Consider the following 19,297-nt stretch of genomic DNA (forward strand, 5'->3'; position numbering starts at 1 on the left):
TACATTGTCAAACTCTCCGATATAGAATCAGAAATGTCCTTATCTGGGTTATTCATAAGGTAATAACGGTACTTCTAAAAACAGCAACATTAACATGACTGCTATTGCTACTAGTACTACTGATTAAAAAACTGTTTATTATAATCTTACTTCATACTCCTCCTTAAAGCCGTAGCTGTCAGATGTTTTCATGAGGTTGATGTGCTGCAGAAGGTCGGCCACTCTGATGGCAGGGTGGAGCTGTCCTGTCTGATAAGGAGATTCGGTTCCTTCACAGTGATACCGAGGAACATCCAGGAGCCGGCTGTTCTCCGCTGCAGAGGCACTGTGGTTCTCATCTACAACAAGAGGGGAATTATGGTCAGTTAAATTGCAAATCTACCAAAATTGGAGTTGTAATTAACAGTGCTTTCGTTGTTTTATACTGTCTCTGTGGGATGAATTGTGCAGTAAAAAGCTTTGTAAGTTAATATAGGTTTAATAAAGTCATGTCCACGTTCACCGATACAGAACACATTACTTTTATCTATATAAAAGCAACAAAACAATAACTTTTACATATTTACAGAAGTAGTACCTGCTGCTGGCTTTAAATTTTACCAAAACAAAATACTACATTACCCACAAACCAAACCGAGTCACTTTTCGCTCTCTATACTCACCCGTGATTGGAACTAAATGTTAAAGCAGCAGAAAAGGAAAAGAGCAAAAGGTTCAGTCAGACTGATGGGAGGAGTTCTTAGAAAGACCCTAAACATGTCGGCAGGTTACTTTGGCACATTTGATCGATGTACATGGACTCCATAATGGATGATGAAAACAATGTATGATCTCACAAAACAATGGAGCATAGCCAAAAAACATGAATTGAATTTTGACTCTTGACTGAAACACACCTTTAGCAACATGAAAGACACTAAGAAGCAGTGAAGACGACTGCAATGTCCTATTTACAACTGTCGCTTCATTCAGTAAGTGCTGCTTCAAACATACTGTATATTTCACGATGCTTCCAAAGCTTTCCACACCTTCCCTACCCTTTGTAGATTACAAGGGTTGGTGGTTTTATTCAATTCTAACAAATTTCACCACATTTTTAGCATGTGACGCCTCTTTTGTTTTAGGAATGAAACAATACAATTAAATCGCAGACAAGCAATCATCTACTACGTAGTGTAAACATGTTGCAGGTTTAATTATCCCTTGTGAGTATAGCATAATATAATTAACTTTTCAATTCCGTAATCTTGTATGTTGAAAACGCATTAGAGGCAGGTAATTATGGGGTCAAATAGTTGCAGAACTTCCAGGTGAGTGAGGATAACGTGAGTTGACAGTAGTAAGCACAGACTGACAGCTCGTATAATGGAGTCGCTTGGGGTTGCAGAACAACCGAGTAATTTCATCTCCACCATTGTTTATTTACTGACACTGTGTACTTCCTCCTGCTGATGCTTTTATCTGCTCTGAGGACATGTTAGCTCATTACCCATTGTTAATAGTTTGCTAAGCCCTCGTCGGGGCAATTAACAGTAAACTTGACCCGACACTGCCTGTTAATTTGCTACTTCATACTACTTCTTCCCACTCTGTGATGTGATTGGCCAAGACAGATTATAACTGCAGCCTTCACTCTAAATTAAAGGCTATGGATCAGCTAGTTAACACAGTTTGGTGGCGTCGTGGCTCGTGGAGCCCTTAAGGGTTTGTTAGAACTCTGCATCATGCTGCAGTGTCAACACTAGACGAAACTAAAGATAAACACATTGCAGTGCAACACTGGAGCTGGAGGAGCATCCAACTTGGCAAAAAATAGAGCTTACACTCCTCAGCCTAGGGAATATCACAGATGGTAGATACTCAAGCAGACTTTGAGATCCAGTGCATAGAAAATGCTCTGCCAAGCACACAGGCCTGGAGGTGCCAAGTTATTCACCGTCGCTCGATGTCATAGATTTAATCTGCGGTCGTTTTGCGGTGGCAATGTGACAAATTGTCTTTCTCCTTTTAAGCATCAGTTTCTGTCCTTTTTGGGATAGGAAATGGCACGTCTTGAAACAACTCAAAACTGTGGAAATAATGAGGTCTCTGAGGGAGAATGATGGTAATTACTGTGTATATCAATAACTCTCAGTAGGAAACAGAAACCGCGGCTTGGATGGGGAGTGATTGAACCTGGGGAAAACACAGTACGACAGATGAAGTGCTTGGCTGTTGGAGTTTTTAGTACCCGCAATGTTTTACACAGAGTGTTGGCAGTAGGTGGCAAAAAAAGATAAAAGACGAACACACAGTTTTGCCATCCGCATGTATTCTAATCCATTTCACATCTTTAGATTGCTCCTTTGAACCAAATCCAAACATCTATTTTTGTTGTTGTTCTGTTTAATTTCAGTTTACTGCCTTTACGTATGCTGTATATAATACTAGAGATCTTCGTTTGAACTTCTAAAATGTGGATAAGAGACAAGATTGTGGTACTGAAACTTCAGTCAAGCCAAACTATTCACCCACAAACACATACTTGACCGAGGTCAAAGTACATAACACAGGATGAGGATGTAGTAGACACTAAATTGGGCAATGACGCACAAGGAGGGGCTAAAATGAGGATGGGTGATCACTAAAGGGAGCTGGTGGTAAACGCGACATATCCACCCATGCTAGAAGTCTCACCTAGCACAGCCGTTGGGACCAGAGGATCGTTGGGCACTGTAGGAGGAAACACGGTGAGGAAATGTCCTAAATGTCAGTGTTACTCAAACCTTGGAGTGAGCAGGAACATTCAGAGGAGATCTTTGTGTGGCTACTCATGGACAACACGGGACGTTCTCCAGCCATGACGTAAACGTGAGTGAAACAATTACATCTAAAGGATGATTTCTCAATTTGTGCTGCTGCTCAACGTGGTCCGGTAAAGCAATAAATTTGACAGAAATGATTTATCAGCAATTCTTTCATTCACACGTCAGACATAAACATACGTAAGCTTTCTACACGACTCAACACCGTCAGCGGTCTTCCAATGTTCTTAATTGGTAAACGGATATGGTTGTAACGAGTCTTGAGTAGTTTCAACAGCTGAGATCAAAAGGCGATTAGGACATTGATTAAAACTATTTTTATCAAAACTATTTTGATCATCAATTAATCGTTTTAGTCATTTTTTAGGCAAAAATGACCAAACATAACCGAGTTCCTGTTTCTCCAACGAGAGGATTTGCTGCTGTTCTTTGTGTTATAATACTATGAACTGAATATTTGGACTGCTGGTCAGAGAGAAGAGAAAAGACATTTGAAGAATTCCCTTTAGACTAAAATGGACACCAGAATAATTAAAACAATAATGGGAAGGTTCATCAATCATGACAATATTTCTAGTTGTTACCACATTGAAATACTGTAATGAAAATTGAACTTGAGATCTGTGACCTGACTATTAGTGAGAATAACAAATAGTCTCATAAGTGAGAACAGAAGAAAGGAAAGATCAAAATAAGTAGATAACTGAATATTATATTATATGTGCACTTATTGATGTTTATGGTTAATACTAAAAATAATATGAGCATTGTTCATGAACCTACATCTGTTGTTGTAGTTGTGAGAGTCCATGAATGTCACAGCCATGGGATCTTCTCCATGCAGAGCACTCTGGTCAGCATAGCTGCGATCCATGGCATTCACCATGTGAGTCATTTCCTGCCGTGTCGTCCCGATGGCGTCTTTACGTTTTTTAGCCAGTTTCCTGTCAGGGGCAGAGACAGACACAGTCAGGCATTTTATGAACAAATACACATACATCAGCTTGCCTGCAGACCACCGGCCTTGTAAGGAATAGTCTCAAATTATGAGGTATAGTATGATTTTGTATGAAGTAGGTGGCATCGTGTCATTTTTGGCAATAAAAGCACGGCTGGGGGCTGCAGGCTGCCGATCCAAGATGCAGAGTTCAGATCCAAGAGAGGAAGAGAAGAGGAAAGGACAGGCAAGAGGGGAGAGGAAAGGCTTCTTTGTAAATGGCAGCATGTAACAGGCTCAGCTAAAGGAGCAGAGGGAAAATAGCAACTAACACAGACCAGGGGAAATGGGCTACGTCCTACAAGTAGCAAAGTCAAAACCTGTTATCAACCTCTGTACCATAAGTGAGCTGTCAGATGAAAAACCTAATTTATATACTCTACGCCAATTATATTGTCTGAAACGCTTCTTTTTGTAATTTCAAAGATCGTTATCAGAAGAAAGGCTTACAATAAAAGTAAGAAGAAAAAAAATAACACAAGTGAAAAAAAATCAGTATTAAATATTTGGTTTTCATCCGACAGCAAAGAGAGGAATATCCCATTAAAACAGCAGTAAGGGAATGACTTTTGATCCACAGAAGCTCAGAGAAAATCATTTGCCAACCAAATTACGACAGTCATCATCATACGAGTCAAAGGACTCAAGGTCACATCATAAATAATCAGTCCAGAATTATGAGAGAAAGGTACACCGTCTTTCAAGGAAAGATACCTTTAGAAATACCATTTTTTTTCATTTTAATCTGTTATTTTTCTTGACAGGCTTGTGTTAAATTGTTGAATACATTTGTACAGAAAACGGTGCCGGTTGAAGAAAAATAACAGTTTGAAATCTAAACATTGAGGTACCTTTTTCAGGTTTAACTCTTTCTTAATGTGTGCAATCTATGAAATCCCAGGAAAAATAACGGTAGAGGGCTTAACACTTGGAGCATGACAGAGCATGCAGGAACATTTTATACCCAGAGCCATAGATGTACATCAGTTAGGTCAACATCGGTCCAGGAGAGCAAACATGTATTATGTTTTCATGTGGCCTGCTTTGAATGGGTTAGTTCCTCACTCATAAAGCAGTTTGAGCTCCGACATGAATGTAGAAGAAACCTCGGAGGTTTGATGAAGATATAAATATTTAATTGTTGCATAACTGATACAATGTACAGCTCTGACTTCTTCCCCGTAAACAGACAGAAAGCATGCTTTGTTTTCTTGTTTGCTTTTACCTCTTCACCCCAAAATACACCAACGCCACCTCTAAAACCACACACACATAATACACAAGCACACTCACACACACTCGGGAACATTGGTTTAGCTGCTGACCGGGTGTAGCGGTTTGTGTGTGTGAGTGCATTGTCCAACAGAAAACAGAAAAATAGGAAAGAAAGCGATGCATACGATGTATTATAAACCACCATATGCTGCGTAATGGTACTGTGTATATATTATATGTAAGGGAAAGAGAAGTAGAAACAGACAGAAAGAGTGGAGGGAAGCTGTGACCAGAACCAAAGTGAATCTCTAGTTGAGGTTTTTACTGTTTTATTTATTGCCTTTATTTCTGAGGTCTGGTTTGTAGTGTGAAGAAGAGCATTAGCTCAAAACGCCACTCATGGCGGGAGCTACTGTGTGCAGACCTATATTTATTATTTATTAGGGTCTTCTTTTGATCCAACACCTGCCTACAACCTTTTGGATCTGCATGCCCACGTTATATATAATTCATAAGATCTGAATTGTTATATTACATTTTGGAGCACAATATGTGTTATTAAAAAGTACTGTAATATCTATTGAACATGCCTGATCATTGAAGTGGTAAATAAATTCCAAGACAGTGAAAATCTCTGAATAATAAATAAGAACACTGAAAACATGTCAATCTGGTCCTCTTCTGCAGAGAGTATTTTGGTAAAGTAGGCTTGAGAATGAATTCATAAATGTGAACAATTGTCTCGCCTTTTCTCTCCGACTGCAGAAGGACAACAATCCAATTATTCTGCCCATCTAATCGAATTAGATCGCCTCGCTCTCAGGTAAATAACACCATATTGGTTTAACACCATTTAATTTTATTCACCTAAAACCACAAGATTAAAGCTTAACCTTCAGTCATGCAGCATTTTGTTTGTCTGCTGAATGCAGGGACCAGCTGGTGATGAATTATGTCCATATTTATCTGCTAGTCTCTGTTTTTGATACCAGTGCAATAAACTCTTTTTAACCAAAGTGCAAAGAGGCGATTAAGGATCCATTTTGGTCACAGCTGGTGAGAGACAATAAGAAGAGTAGAGAGTAAAGAGTCCCCACAACACGAGAAAACCCACCAACAACAACCAAAATCAGAGCCATAGCTCCACACAGGAAGCCGACTGAGACACTGAGACACTGTGCAGCAGAGTAACCATGATACCTGTGACTTGATGGGATGGATGATCACATGACTACATGCACACAAAGAGCTACAAGTCACAAGTGCAGCATTCTTTTTTCAAATAACACGCTTTGGGCCTGTGTCGTCCCACTTTGGCCTGCTTTGTTCTGCTTTATGGCCCACTTCGGCCTTTATGAGCCTACTTCACAGCAACTTTGGAGCATGTAGAGGACACCAGGGCTGAGGTCAGTTCAGTTGTCAGTTTAGTCCCTTCAAAGTGTAACTTGCTTACGATTTAGCATGTATTGTCAATTTAAGACATGAAACAATAAAGATTTTCTTGCTAAAAAATAAGTTTTTATAATTTGAATTTGAATGCCGCATTTATAAATACTTAAATATAATTGATTGAAAATTTGGAAAATCCTGACTGACTGACATAAAAGTGAACTTACCCCCACCCTGGCACGGCGTCAATGAGGATGGCTTGGGCTGGTTGGTCAGAGCTGAAAATGTGTTTTGTCTTGAAAAAAGTATACTGCATCTTTAAAAATAACAACAACTAGCCACTAGTAATTCGCCCAATAAGATAACAGCAGCTGGGTGAGCTGATTGTTGATTGGTTGTTTACTTACAGGTAATAAGAGTATGAATAGTAGGTCCTCCTGGGGTTGTGAGCCAATCAGAAAGCAAAGAATGAGACACAAAGGTCATGAATGTGCAAATAAGGACAATACTGTCCTGTCCCAACCAGCAACAACAGAAACAGAAGAAAACACCTTTTGATTGCTACAACTTGAGGGTCATGCAAGGGTTTGTTATAATAACTATGGGCCCTATTTATTAAAAAAATAAAAAATAAAACTTTAATGCTAAGTAAATACTACAAAACCAGCTTAGAGACTTATAAAACTATAACTTAAATAACAGATAACTATTAATAATAAACTATCAGAACATAGTCTTTCTGTCTTTTTTAATAAAATATTCATGCAGTATTTTTAAGCGGAAATTACTGTATCTAAAAGTCCCTAAACTGAGCTTTCTTTTAGCTCTAATCAGCCGATAACCATTTCCTTCCTCCTATGAAAAGTAAATCACTGGACTGATACAAAGCTATGTGATCTGTAACACCACGCTGCTTGCTTCCTGTAAAGCAAGCATGATGTCATTGCAATGTCATCATGTCCCACCATTTTAAAGATGCAGTATTGTTAAAGGTTGTAAAGGTTTTATGACAATGAAGATTGATCTCCCCAGAAACCATTATGGAAAATGACTAAATGCTGTCGACATAACTTCACACCCATGAAGGTCACAAATCCTTTTATAATATTAGGTTAATTTCCCAAACACACTTCTAAGTCAGTTGAAACAGTTTAGGTCACACACCCGTCTAAACATGTCGGATCGGTTTTCATAGTTCAACAGGAATTATGTCATAGCTCAAAACAAAGATGCTTTATAACTGAAACCAAGTTTTTAGGACTCACTTATAGTAGCTCAAGGGCAATTTGCTCCTCCATGCAGCGATATGCAAAAACATCTTCTCAACCAGTAACTGCTGTCATGAGTTGATCAATGTTGGTTGCACATGTTCTCATTAATCAAACTCAAAACGTAACTTGAAAAAGTAATGTAAAAACACCACACAAAGTATTAACCTAGAAACATAATTACGCATAACACTTGAAAACATTCTTTTTCCAAAAATATCATTCTTCTTCAGTTGTTGATGCCGGTAATATATAGCGTCAACCTGTCAGAAATACACTTAAATATAATATGTTAACATGATATTCCACTTTACATGAGCGCTGTCATCCCGTGGCAGTTCTTGAATGCCTCGTGATCTGGTCCTGGTCCCCTCTTGCCCAAATGCATAAACGCAGCTTGAGCTGGTTACAGTTCAAAACAACAACACACACGCTGAATCCAGCTCTTCCCAGCTGTATATGCAAACACTTAACAGTTGACTTCATTCATTTTGGACCAATTTTCTATTATAAAAAAGGCTTAACATCCTCAGAGGGACAGGTAATGCTCAGTAATTGTTTCAGTGATTAGGCCACTTAGTGAAAACTGTGGATTAAAATCTGTCAAGTTTTGTGTGAGTGTATTACAAACTAGAAAATTTCGCAAGAAATTTTGAAAGTGTGGCTACTACTGCCGTAAGACCTCGCAATATATAGCTTTTGTTTCTGACGCCCGTCTCTCCTCCAAAGCACTTGAGTTGGTTTGTGTGTTAAACTGATTGGCTGATATGAAGCACCTGTGTGCTGCCGTCGTCATGGTGACCAAGTGAGCGCCAGCAGACTGATTAGAGGCAGACTGGACTGTGGACTTAAGGAAATAAACTACTGAACGTCCTGAACACACGCAAACGTATATGAAATATCATATGACCTTATTAATGATCAGTGTTGACAACTACACAATATAAAACACACGTAAACGTCTTTGTGTGTGTCTGTGTGTGTGTGTATGTGTCTGTTTGTGTGTGTGTGTTTGTGTGTCTGTTTGTGTGTGTGTGTGTTTGTTTGTTTGTGTATGTGTTTGTTTGTTTGTGTGTGTGTCTGTGTGTGTGAGACAAACAGACAGAGAGACAGAAGTCATCTGTGTTGTGTGTGCGTGTGTAAGTGTCTGTGTGTCTGTTAAACTGCCCTAACGAGAACACCTGTGGGTCGTTAGAGCAAAGGTTGCCATGGTGATGACTTCAAAGGGACTTCCTTACGCTGAGCTTAATAGACCTAAATACTGTGGAACTCCTTTCAAACTATTTAAAAAAAATGGTACTTTAAAAGCCACTATTGCTTCGATATCGCATATTGAGCGTTAGGAAGACCTGATGAACAGATACTGTGACTGGTGAGTCTGTACGATAAAACATGTGTCTGTACGGGCGATTTACAAATCAGGTACGAGCTTCAGGGGAGACGTGGCTTTGGAGGGAGATTTAACATGGCGGCGGATGGCAGAGCGAGGTGGACTTGCTCTCACATTCAGTCCGATTTCAAGACGTCTGAGTCTGTTGGATTCCTATCGACCGCAGTTTATGACAGAAGACAAGATTTCCAACGTTTCTATCCAACAATGGTGTATGAAGAGTGAACATTGTGGGAGTAAAGACAAAATACGTTTTATTTTTTTAACAGTTTCTGTCGCTTCTTCTCACTCTGTTAATTGGCGCGCCACCCTCTACGAACGTTTCGTGAATTTTTTTTAATGTTTTTTGCATTTTTCGGGAAAACGTACGGGCGAATCTCTTAGAAAAGTCATACCTCACGATTCCCGCGCAAACCGCACGTTTCGATGTAATTTTTGCGCATGTGCTGGCAACGCTCTGGGAGGAGTAGTGGTTTGACTATAAGAAGAATAATAATAATAATAAGCCCGCAGGAGAACATGAAGTGTGCTTCCAGCATGGGGTCTCTGACCCCATGCGGCTGAAGCCACACTTAATAACAGCTTCTGCAATGAATAGAATATGTTAGCCCTCCACTTTAAGCTTGGGCCCTTTAGATTTGCTGTATAAATAAACTTGTCTTGCCTGTGGATAACATTTACAATTGCACTTTGACACTAACTTGGCAGCACGACTGCTTGAATTAATTAAGATAATTAGCATTAAAAAAAAGGAGCTCAGGGGCTGAAAGAGCAAAGTTCTCTGGTGATGAGAGTTCATCACTGACTTTAATGTCTCTAATTGTTTTAGATTTTCTGAGTAAGATCATGATTGGCTGTAATTGAGAGTCTGTTTTCCTGGTTGCTCCCATGAGCCTCTGGTAAGATGCAATACTTTAGCTCCTGAAAGACACAGTTGATGATTACAAGTTGATGAGCATTGTCTTGTGTTCAAGGTGCATGGTGGTCAATGAGAAATCAAGCTATTTATGTTGATACTTTATATAAGGCACTCAACATGAATATATTTGTCCTGAATATGCAAATCTAGTTCCTAATTATTCTCTTTTTAATCAGGCACTTAGGTTTCCTGAACACCAGCTTTTAATTGAAAGGTCACAGGAAGTACGGCGTGTTTAGTAATAGTTAATTATTACACGCATATTCTTGTGTTCATGACTTGCATGCACGCATAAGCACACGTACGCCCCGAAAAGTACAAAGACATAATTCAGCCTCATGTGACTTCAGTTACTCATGTTTGATGAACAGAGAGCAAGTTATAAGCAAAACAAAGAGCGTCTAGACTTGGGGAGGCGTGGAGGCTGCCTTTAAAGCATGAAGAGGACTGTCCTCACAGCTTCACAGACATTTGACGTGATAATAATAAACATTAAAAGAAGTCATTGTGAACTGAAATAGGACCGTATTATTATGAACCCACCAGGTTTCTCATTAAATATATTAGTATATACACACCATGAGTTATATGAAACATTTTCTATGACATCCATGCCATGTATCATAAACACGTTTATGTGATATAATCCGCTTATAGCACTGTAGAACTCTAAAAGCATTCATAATGCTTTATAATAAATATCACAACAAATTATCAAGCATTTAATAGTGTCTTGAAATATCCTAATATTTCATAACTGTCAGTTGCTCACTCTACTTTGTTTCTTGTAAGGATCATAATGTATTATTATTCCAATAGTTGTAATTCACTGTTGGTTGTTGTTTGCAATAAGTAATAAAAAATGAACTTTACAATTTGCAGTCTACTGATATAGCTGCTGTTTAGCTCTGCAGCGGCATCAACATGTTGCATTTGTGTTAAACCGCCACATGGTGGGGCCCTGCACCAAACGAACACTCACAGGTCAAAACGCTACAGAGACACACGGACCAACTGAGAGGCTTATGAGGCTATCCTCATGGAAGAGAAGTATATATACTTTTATATATATATATATATATATATATATATATATATATATATATATATATATATATATATATTTATATATACATATATATATATATTCTTTCTTTGTCATTTCCTTTTTTCCTCGATCAACTTTTCCAAGATTTTCTTTTTCTATGCACAATGCACCTTCATCTGTCTCCTTTCACCTTTAAACTACTACATTCCAGGTTTCTAGTATGTTTGCTGTGTTTATATAATCCATGTGTATTGCAATTTCTCAATTTAAATCTTGAAAGGTTACTTCATATCTTCTGCTTGAGGATCTCTTTCACTGTGTTCCTCTTTATTACTCTCAGTGAGTCTGAGTTCTGAGTGGTTGTTGTTTTGTCTAGCTTTATTCAACAGCTGCACAGGACAAAAAAAGAAAACAGCCTCAGATCTCTCCTGCACTAAATCACATTGTGAGACAGGAGTTTCTAATTTTGGAAACACCATATTTTCACATTGGATCTCAGGAAATAAAGCCATCAGCTTTATAAACAGAACAAACTTCAGGAAATGATCAAGCTGGTTCTATAGGGAGATCAACGTGTATGGTGGATGGATGGAAGATGGTGTTACTGCAGTGAATCCCAGACCAACACACAACAAGAGAATAGATTCAGGTGCACATTTGTATGTGTTTTTGCATCCGCATGTGCCTTGGCGTAGTACTGTTGTTAATGTGGTACTTGCGCTCGTCATGATATTCTCCATTAAAGCTGTTATCGCGGGCGTGGTCAGGTACTCACCTCTTCTTGACCAATAGGATGGCTACCAGCACCAGCAGTATAAAGACGAGAACCCCAGCACTGATCCCAGCGATCTTCACCACCCGATCCGTCTGTTTAGCCGGGTCAGGAATGACTTCTGGCTCCTCTGTAGCGCCTAGAACATTTATAATGCCAATAAGAAAACATAAATACTGTGGATCTAACATTGTATTAGCTTTAACTACAAGAATACCAACGTCATTGTTGATTATTTTGAAGAATTACATGTGGACAAGATCATAATACATCCCCATTTGTTACACATTGGAGTATCTCCAAGATGCAAAGTCAAAACCACCATCAAAAGACTGTTTTTTTCTGGCAACATCTTTAAATGCTGTAGAAGAGTAAGAAACCTAAATCAAGGATAAGGAAAGTAGTTTTTATTATTTGTAGCTCACACTTTTGTATTGTTTTCTTTCTTTCTTAAGTTCACAGAGTAAATTATTGCTAGAAAGCAGAAGTTGACAAAAAAAACCCTCTCATTTTACCTCTGAGATATCACTCAGCGGTGTGAGCTTGAGGTTGCTTTGTTATCATAGTGGCTGTTGGAAAAGTATGTGGTTGTCGCTTGTGCTTGTGCTTGGGCTAGTTAATATATGTGTATAAAACATCAAGTTTGCGGCATATTTCTTTTAATTAATTAATTGATGATCTTTTAATTTAAAAAATGTCATCTGTCAAAACTAATCTACTGTACAAGAGTGAAATTCTGTTTTTGTTTAGTCAGAAAGTTGCTCTCTTGTGATGTAACCAAATACAAATAATGGATTCTTGCCACTATTTTAAGTATTTACGTAACCCTGTGTCACTAAAGGCTGGAAACATATTCCACCCAACAGCCTAAGGAGGAATTATATTTGTTTTCTCTCAAGATGTCTTTACAAAATGCGCTAATGTCAGAAAGGTGGTGAGTGTGATAAGGAAACAAATCCCATGGAGCCAATTAAACAGGAAGGTTTAATCATTCCTCTGCTAAAGATCAGGTAAATATCAAGACTCTAAAAGTCCTCCAAAGTTAGACAAGTGCCAACACAAATGCCATGGCAACTGTCATCAAGTATCCAAATATACCCAACAGTTTCTTTATAACTCATAATAAACAATAAATTCTCCCACACTAGTCGCTTCTTACAGTTCATATCTGCATTTAGGAGTATGTGTTTTCCAGTACGCATCAGAAAGCAGTTATTAGTTTTAGCAACTAAAATAAATAAAACGTTGCACACTCTGCCATCAGCCACAGCCGTGCTCTGAAGTAAATGCTAACAAGCGAACGCTAACATACTCATAATGACAAATGAGCACGTATACATTTTACCATGTTCAACATCCTAATTTAGCATTTTATTTTACTGAGGCTGAAATCAGGGATCACTGAAGTCATCCTGAAGGGAACATGAATGTTTTTGCAGATGCATCTAGTAGATGGTGAGAGATGTCACAGGATAACATGTTGACTTGAGGTTGGCACTAGATTAAAAGCCAGAGGATACCCAAAGTCATCCTTTGGGAAACATGGATAAGTGTAGAAAACGTCACGGCGATCCATCTGGTGGTTGAGATATTTCTTCTTGGACCAACTGACTAAGCCGTGAAGTCAACCTGGCTAAGAATCATCCATTAGTAAGGAGTTAACCATTTTACATTTACATTGCAAAGATGAAGTCCAACACAAAGGCAGTAAAAGAGTAGCAGTGGATGCTGACTATGTTTATCCCTGGTCAGTGTCACCTTCTGGAGCTCGGTCAATTAAAGTAACAAACACAGTTTTCAGCTTCTCATTCATTCGGTTGAATCACCTCATGGTGAATGTACTCAACCTGTGATCTCTCCACTCTACTCGTACTCCTATTCCCAACTGCAAACACGCTGGAAATGAAATACACAGACATACATAAATAAATGTTCATTTGACTGTGTGTTTTGCACTGTGCAATTCAGGTCATCATTAGAGTCATGCTCTCATTGGGAAATGCTTTTGAAATGCAATTTGCCTGTCGCTGTCCTATGTTTCTGCACCAATGTCACAGTATATTACTTGTACTCAAACTCATTTCTGTTCCTGATGACTTCAGAGAATTGTCTGAACTCCCTGATTTCGTCTGCTTGGAATGTAATTCACAAATGATGTTTCAGACGGAGCGCACGCTGCAGCGGAGATTTAACCATGTTGATCATGCACGGAAAGTCAACAGCAAGAGAGCCGGCATCTGTTTTCATGCCCCTAAGCTTAGTGATCTGATCCCATAACGCCAGAGTGGTCTGTCCTGCAACGTAAGAACATTATCATGCATTACGATAATCCAAATAATCCAACACAAAGACATATGCACGTAACTCAATATAATGCAATACATCTATCAAACAATAATCTACTTCCAATGCTAAATATCAACACGATAAACATAATCTCTCTCTCTCTCTCTCTCTCTCTCTCTGTCTCTGTCTCTCTCTCTGTCTCTCTCTCTCTCTCTCTCTCTCTCTGTCTCTCTCTCTCTCTCTCTCTCTCTCTCTCTCTCTGTGTCTCTCTCTCTCTCTCTCTCTCTCTCTCTCTCTCTCTCTGTATATATATATATATATATATATATATATATATATATATATATATATATATATATATATATATATATCTCAGTATTTTTGACCCCAACATTTTCATTTGTTATAAAATTTTTCAGCTGCTGAAATCCTTGAAAGGTCCCCTTCCAGCCGTGTCATTATGTAACAATATTGCACTAATACATGAAACTCAGGTTGATCGATGAAGCACGAGCAGTGGTGTGTCAACCGAAATGCTTTGAAAGGATGACATTGACGTGATTCTTTCTTTTTCCCATTGCCAGGAAATTTCACAAAAAGTCTGAAGCGCTCAGCTTTAAGATCTACAGTAAATCTATAGAACCCAAATCACAAATAAATCCATTCATCAAAAAAACGCAGGGCACTGTGGTTCATATAGAAAGGGGACTAAATTGAGTATTTGTTGGGGATTTTCAGCTGCGGATGAATTCACATGTAGTACTCCAGAGAAAATTTTCGGCCGCAGAACCATGCATGTGGGAGTGCCCACATTCATGGGAATAAAGCAACATGTCGACCAGTGCAAGGTGTGGCTCAAAGATGATTTTTTAAATAGTTTTTGGTTAACAATGGAGCTCCATAGAACAAAAGAATAAGATGTATCAAGCTTTGTCTAAACATGCAATAATTAGTATATACTTGTGTACCTATGTCATTGTTGGTTTTGGTCTTTTCATAGGATTTTTGATCATGAGAAAACTATAGAATGGTCATAGTCATATTCTTTGAGGGGTTTTTTTTTTTACCACAATATGAGCTACATGAAATTGAGAAATACTTTATCGGAGTAAAGAAAGATTATCACCAAAACTCACGACATGCACAACGTTGCTAAACATGGAGACACAGCAGAACCTACCCGTGTATTCAAATGTTGAATATATGTTCTAATGTTACTTCTTGAGTTAGACCAATATATTGGCCAATATTAAAATGATTTGGTTATGTGATTGCGCAGTAAGTTGTGGTCAAGAAAAAACAACAAATGATTGTATTTTAGAAACAATGTTACAAAGTAATGACATACATCTTGGTCACAATTCTTAGGATGTTACATTTTCTAATGTTAGAGTTGTGCAAAAATAATGTTTAAGTTATGAGTTTGTGGAAATGAGATCGGCTAACATCTGTACGAGTTTCAAAAATCCAGTATGTGTAGTTGTTTTTGCAGTTAAAAGAAATTGAGGTCAATTGTCCTAAATATTTAGCAATGTATTGTTTTATGTTAAATAAAGGTGGCTTTAACGCCAAATACTTTTGCATTTATGACAACACAGTAACTGGTTTCACCTACTTTCCTTTCTAATAACTGTCATTTCGGTCAATGGGTATAGTCCATCAAAACAAAACATGACATAAAAGATCTTTAAAAGACTCCCAAGTCCCAAGACCTGACCTCATAATGTCGGCGGTAGCTCTTAATGTCTGTAAAAATTATCCAGGTCAGTACACTAACATTCACAACTCACCCACACAGTTACAAACACACACACACACACACAAAACACCCTGAGGCAGCAATGACAACACACAATACCCCAGATGACCTAATAGGACCACCATCGCTTAATCCTCCCTCCCGGATGCACGGTTCAGTGCACACATGCAGAAGGATGGAGCGAGAAAGGAGGGGACGCTCGTCTCAACCCTGTCCATTAGCCCGTCTTTCTGCCTTATTAAAAAAAAAAAGAACTAAAATAAGTTCAGCTTCACTAAGACCTCCTCAGGCTCATGTCATCTCTGTCTAGCAGCCTTTGGAGAAGTAACCAACCTGTTCTCGTAACTACGACCACCAGCAATTCTTGAAATAAGATGACACTGAAAACACAGAAGCCTCCCACATTTTCTCTTATTTCATAGCGGAAACATGACACCTTGCAGGCACAAGAGGGATTGAACCACTCCTTTGATCTATCCCATGGGATCCATTTCCTAAGAGCCTATAGACTCACACGTCTAGTTCACATTGAACTCCTGTGACCTAAAGAGAAAAAAGGTGAACAAACCCAGTTCCTTTCAACTTAGTTCTTTTTTTCCTTTTATAACTTAGTTGTTGTTTCATTTCATAGGGACGAGGACAAGGACACACCACTGTTCATCCTCGACTCTCCTTTACAGTGTCTGTCCCTCGATGGGTCTTTATAAAGAAACACAAATCAATCAGCCAAGATGATTCATCCTACAATAATTATGGATGATTAAGCTGCACTTATACTGTCTGGTTTTTATGCTCATTTGGCAATAGAAGGTCAAAGCAATGACCATCAGCTGAGTGTAAAAAGTGATCTTGACTTCCCCCTCCCCTTTTTTTTTAACCACAATAACACCCATAATGCAGCAGGACTAAGATAACTTGCAAGCGCAACATTCAAGGAACATGATAACTTATGAATATGACATCAACCATTAGTGTGGCCTTGTTTTATCCGTCGCATATTGTCTTACATTGTGTGTTGTATTGAAAAGAATGCATGTTGAGGCTAAGGTATTAATTAATTAATACGATCAGTTCCATGTTAGTTTATTAATTCTGTCTGTCTGTTTATGACTAGCGACAGTATAGTTGAAAGGACTAGTTTAGAAAATAAACTACTAATATCAATCATTTTCCATGCAGAAAAACAAAATCACGAGTTCACAATCTATTGGCTTGTTATATTTTCATTTCATTTGCTTTCTAGTTCTGTGTTACTTAATAAAATAAAACATTACAATGACCTCACTGTTCTTTGAAGATCAACACAACCAGGATTATCAATTTCATTGAAAAAATATTAATGTATTTGTCTGTTGATCCTACATCTTACTTTGATCCATCAGCTGCAATTCTGAAAATCTTTCCTGAAAACACTGTGTGTGCATTTGTGTGAGTGTGTGTGTGTGTGTGTTTATTTGTGTGAGTGTGTGTGTGTGTGTGTGTGTGTGTGTGTGTGTGTGTGTGTGTGTGTGTGTGTGTGTGTGTGTGTGTGTGTGTGTGCGTGTGTGTGTGTGTGTGGTTGCCTGGGGATTAAACCAGACTGATAATCTTTCAACATATGGCTGCTGGTAAAAACATGATATTTAGACTGCGTGCACATACAGGACCAAAATGTGCACTCAAATACTGAACATGAGCATGTTTTTGCTCTCTAACATGCAAAACATGCTCTTGTGTTGAGTTATATGTCCCCACTAATACGGATGAAACAGCCATCATAACAATCATTAAACCAGTCATAATATTAAACATCAGATTACCAACAATTATTCAGGTACGATAAGCAACTGAACAACATAAGATAAGCATAGTTGATATTAAATTAGTTTTTATATTATAAGTAAGATACAAATTTGTATTTTCTCAGCAGCCAACTGACTTGTATCTGTCAAGTTAACGTTGATTTGGGTTTTTTTGACAAAAAAATGTGATTATCAGTGACAGTTCTTACCTTTAGTAGCAAGCCTCAGACACTGTGTCTTAGTTTCCTAAAGAAAAAAAGACACATTAAGAGGAAAACCTGAGTCCCGATTCCACGCACCATAGCATTAAATACAAGAATGTGACTTTGTACTACTGCACATAAGTATTTACAGTATAAGCAAAAACTAGTGGGGCATTTTCAGTTGTCTGCAGATATTGTGCGGTTGTAAGTACTCTTAGATGTCATAACTGCTTGCAGGTAGAAGCTGTGATGTAGTTATAGTGTAATTAGTGTCTTTGAATGTGTACATACATTATATTTATTCATAGAAGCAAGCAGGTGAGCAATATGAGTTCACTGTGTGTTTAGTGCTTCTTCCCATGAATAAATATTGACATACCCTCTCCGTGCTGCTAACAGCTTGAAGGTAGATGTTGTAGTTCTTTCTCGGGGCCAGAGGAGGATTCCAGAAACCCTGGGGATTAAAAGAAATAAAGTTAACTCTATCTATAAGAGGATGAACATACCGAGCTTGTCTGCGACAATTTAAATTACTATCTCTGCAAAAAAACAAATAATCCTTTTGTTACAGGATCTTAACTATCTAATCCAATTTTTTGAGAAATATGCTTATTTGCTGTCTTGCAATCAGTTAGAAGAGAATATTGATGCCACTCTCATGTCTATATGCTCAATATGAAAACTAAATTGTAAAACTGTTTCTGATCTCACAAAAACACACGTTTCCCAAAATGTTGAACTGTTCCTTTAACAAATTTCAATTCAATCTTATGGAAAGATTTCGTTGCCGTCGTTCTGTTTGTGCTGATCCAGGATTCAGGACCCTTTTGCAAAGACGTTTATGTTTAGTTTTTCACCATTTTCTCATGAAGGCAGCTGGTATGGTTAAGAATAAACCCCCTTGCATTAAGGTATATTCTAAAAACTCAAGGTAGCTCTAACAAAGGTTCCCTCTTGAATTTTTCCGGTGAGGAAATTTCAGCTGCATTTCAAGCTACAAGTTTATGATAATTTGAGCTATCTTTTCACCTGACATGTGTCCTGCACTACACACATAATCTGTTGCTCAGATAAAAAGGCTTGCCTGATATGTCTTGTTGTCTCCAACAGTGAAGGGGAGCGGCTCAGGCAGGTTGCTGGGGGACAGCTGGGCAGCATAATAGTATGGAGATCCACTGCTGGACGCGCTGTGGTATGAAACTGGGACCTGAGACAGAAGATATATTTACATTTTTCTTTTTCTTTTTACTCCAAGATGTATTTGTTGTATTAATTAGAATGTGTAAGATCAGAAATAAATACATATAGATGAGATATATTAGGCTGTAAGTGCATGGCTTGTTAAGGACATTCAGAGATTCATAATCACCTCATAACAGTCAGAGGAAGCTTGACGACGTGTCCGCTGAGGATTCACTTCCTCAACAACAATCTGATAGGCACTGTAGACGAGAAGAAGATAATGC

At 38.3% G+C, this 19,297-nt stretch overlaps 1 protein-coding gene across 22 annotated transcripts in view; it reads right to left on the minus strand.

The window, feature by feature from the left end:
• ptprk (protein tyrosine phosphatase receptor type K) overlaps nucleotides 1-19,297 on the minus strand; it is a 104,373-nt gene that overhangs the window by 12,959 nt on the left and 72,117 nt on the right. For 12 of the 22 annotated variants that reach the window (XM_068577677.1, XM_068577687.1, XM_068577685.1 and 9 more), the window contains 10 exons: nucleotides 19,201-19,273; nucleotides 18,916-19,038; nucleotides 18,211-18,285; nucleotides 17,838-17,874; nucleotides 11,806-11,941; nucleotides 6,813-6,842; nucleotides 3,588-3,748; nucleotides 2,677-2,712; nucleotides 663-674; nucleotides 151-338 (listed from right to left, as the gene is read on the minus strand). In XM_068577677.1, coding sequence (XP_068433778.1) covers nucleotides 151-338; nucleotides 663-674; nucleotides 2,677-2,712; nucleotides 3,588-3,748; nucleotides 6,813-6,842; nucleotides 11,806-11,941; nucleotides 17,838-17,874; nucleotides 18,211-18,285; nucleotides 18,916-19,038; nucleotides 19,201-19,273 — 871 coding nt within the window. Of the gene's footprint in view, nucleotides 1-148; nucleotides 339-662; nucleotides 675-2,676; nucleotides 2,713-3,587; nucleotides 3,749-6,812; nucleotides 6,843-11,805; nucleotides 11,942-17,837; nucleotides 17,875-18,210; nucleotides 18,286-18,915; nucleotides 19,039-19,200; nucleotides 19,274-19,297 lie in introns of all 22 variants that reach the window. The other 10 variants (XM_068577693.1, XM_068577692.1, XM_068577681.1 and 7 more) reach the window with 6 other exon arrangements.

Source organism: Clinocottus analis, unplaced genomic scaffold (assembly GCF_023055335.1).
Source record: "Clinocottus analis isolate CAN_PGR_092001 unplaced genomic scaffold, fCliAna1.0.p SCAF_15, whole genome shotgun sequence".
Classification (NCBI taxonomy): domain Eukaryota; kingdom Metazoa; phylum Chordata; class Actinopteri; order Perciformes; family Cottidae; genus Clinocottus; species Clinocottus analis.